A 2,315-nucleotide genomic window follows, 5' to 3' on the forward strand; every position below is an offset into this window, starting at 1 on the left:
TCAGCCATGCTAGTAATTAATTACTACCATTTCACATAGTGAATCTGAATCCGTTAGCCATGCTAGTAATTAATTACAGCCATTTCACATAGTAAATCTGAATCCGTCAGCCATGTTAGTAATTAATTACAGTCATTTCACAAAGTAAATCTGAATCGTCAGACATGCTAGTAATTAATTACTGCCATTTCACATAGTAAATCTGAATCCGTCAGCCATGCTAGTAATTAATTACTGCCATTTCACATAGTGAATCTGAATCGTCAGACATGCTAGTAATTAAATACTGCCATTTCACTTAGTAAATCTGAATCCGTCAGCCATGCTAGTAATTAATTACTAACATTTCACAAAGTAAATCTGAATCCGTCAGACATGCTAGTAATTAAATACTGCCATTTCACAAATTAAAGTGAATCTGAATCCTTGCTAGTAACAATATAAATATATTCATTCCCAAAACACTGACCATAATGTTTTATATTTACTTCTTCCTTAATGTGTGCTCGTAAACAATGTGCACATTTGTGAATGTTTTTCAAATTCTGAACGCGATATAAATTGGTTGAACAAATACACGTAAAAAAGGGAAAAGCTATTTCCATCTGAATCTGAATGGTAAGGTGTGCGTGGGTTCCTCGGCCACAATAACGTTGTCAGCATGGTGTGATCAATCTTAACAGTGTGGTATGTTGTAATTTCTTTCAGTTGGTGCCCGAGAAGGACTCGGAGTGTACTTTGCTGTTCAATCGGGCTACTCTTTGAAACCTTACTACAGCCCAGCAGACGGTAATGGTGATAGATTTATATTCCGAGTCAGAGTGCTAGTCGGTAAATTTGCCAAGGGGTCAGCGGAAATGAAAGAACCACCGTTCCTAGATGCAGCTAAAGGTGACCGTTATGACACCACTACAGATGATATTAAGAGCCCAAATATGTTCGTAACATTCCATGATGAGCAAGCCTACCCAGAGTATTTGATAACCTTTAGATAGATCACTATACTACAAGCTGTAATGGATTGTGAGATAGTAAACATTACACGATAAACCTACATAAGTGTTTTCCGTCACAGTTTTACTCTCTGATACACCTCCGATATTACGGCGATAATGCAAAATGAAATACTTATCGTGAACTGCAATTCGACCATCCCAGCATAAATTCTAAAGTGAGAGAAGACAAAGGTGACCTTTGACCTTAATTTACAAATAAGACGTACATGCAGTAGTGCCAGTGTATGACAATCAACTTTGTCATCAGAGTGTTGCTCTTAATACAATGATCCATACTCAGGCAACGTAGTTTCTCATTTGAGAAATCTATTTCCGCCATATTTACATCGTTTTTTTACTTAAGTCACTTATTCATATCAGCTATATTGTGTGGCTGAATTATATGTCAAATAATACCATATGATTACTATGACTATGGTGGTCAGAAAATGTCAAGGGCCATCGAGTGCAATTTACCCAAAACATAAATTGCAAAACCAAACTAAATCTAATGTAGGTAAAAATCAACACATTTTTTTGCCAATATTAACATATCTTGTAGGCTGTTAGTAATGCCAATATCATTCAAAAAGAAGAGGGAATTTTAGCTTTTCAACTACTATAAATTGACCTTAAAGTATTATAGCTGATAATTAGGTCATTGTGTACAGAGTCAAAGACATGACATATGTTTCTAACAGTTGGCTCAATATCTTCTTGTACGCCATTATTGCTTCAAGAACAAGTAATTCTGGTAGAAACAGTGATCCATTGAAACTGCAAACTAAATAAGAAACTTAAATCATCATACATACACATGTAAGTACTATCATTACTACCGCTCCATATCGGAAATAAAAATCTGTGATAATTTTGCTTTAATTATTGTAATAAAGAAAGTAGTCAATTATTTATGTGTGTCTCGTTATTCTGATGAATGTGGTTGTAGGCTGTAAGTAGTTGAATAGTTACCGGTATCATTTGTATGGTTGTAGGTTGTAAGTAGTTGAATAGTTACCGGTATCATTTGTATGGTTGTAGGTTGTAAGTAGTTGAATAGTTACCAGTATCATTTGTATGGTTGTAGGTTGTAAGTAGCTGAATAGTTACCGGTATCATTTGTATGGTTGTAGGTTGTAAGTAGTTGAATAGTTACCGGTATCATTTGTATGGTTGTAGGCTGTGAGTAGTTGAATAGTTACCGGTATCATTTGTATGGTTGTAGGTTGTAAGTCTATGAATAGTTACCAGTATCATTTGTATGGTTGTAGGTTGTAAGTAGTTGAATAGTTACTGGTATCATTTTTATGGTTGTAGGTT

General features: G+C 34.9%; 1 protein-coding gene across 1 annotated transcript in view; it reads left to right on the top strand.

Moving 5' to 3' along the window:
* LOC144437672 (protein mono-ADP-ribosyltransferase PARP14-like) overlaps positions 1-1,844 on the top strand; it is a 19,224-nt gene extending 17,380 nt beyond the window's left edge. The window contains exon 25 of the mRNA XM_078126678.1: positions 709-1,844. Coding sequence (XP_077982804.1) covers positions 709-995 — 287 coding nt within the window. The 3' untranslated portion in view covers positions 996-1,844. The remainder of the gene's footprint in view (positions 1-708) is intronic.
* The last annotated feature ends 471 nt before the right edge of the window (positions 1,845-2,315 follow it).

This window comes from Glandiceps talaboti, chromosome 7, assembly GCF_964340395.1.
Source record: "Glandiceps talaboti chromosome 7, keGlaTala1.1, whole genome shotgun sequence".
NCBI classification, from domain to species: domain Eukaryota; kingdom Metazoa; phylum Hemichordata; class Enteropneusta; family Spengelidae; genus Glandiceps; species Glandiceps talaboti.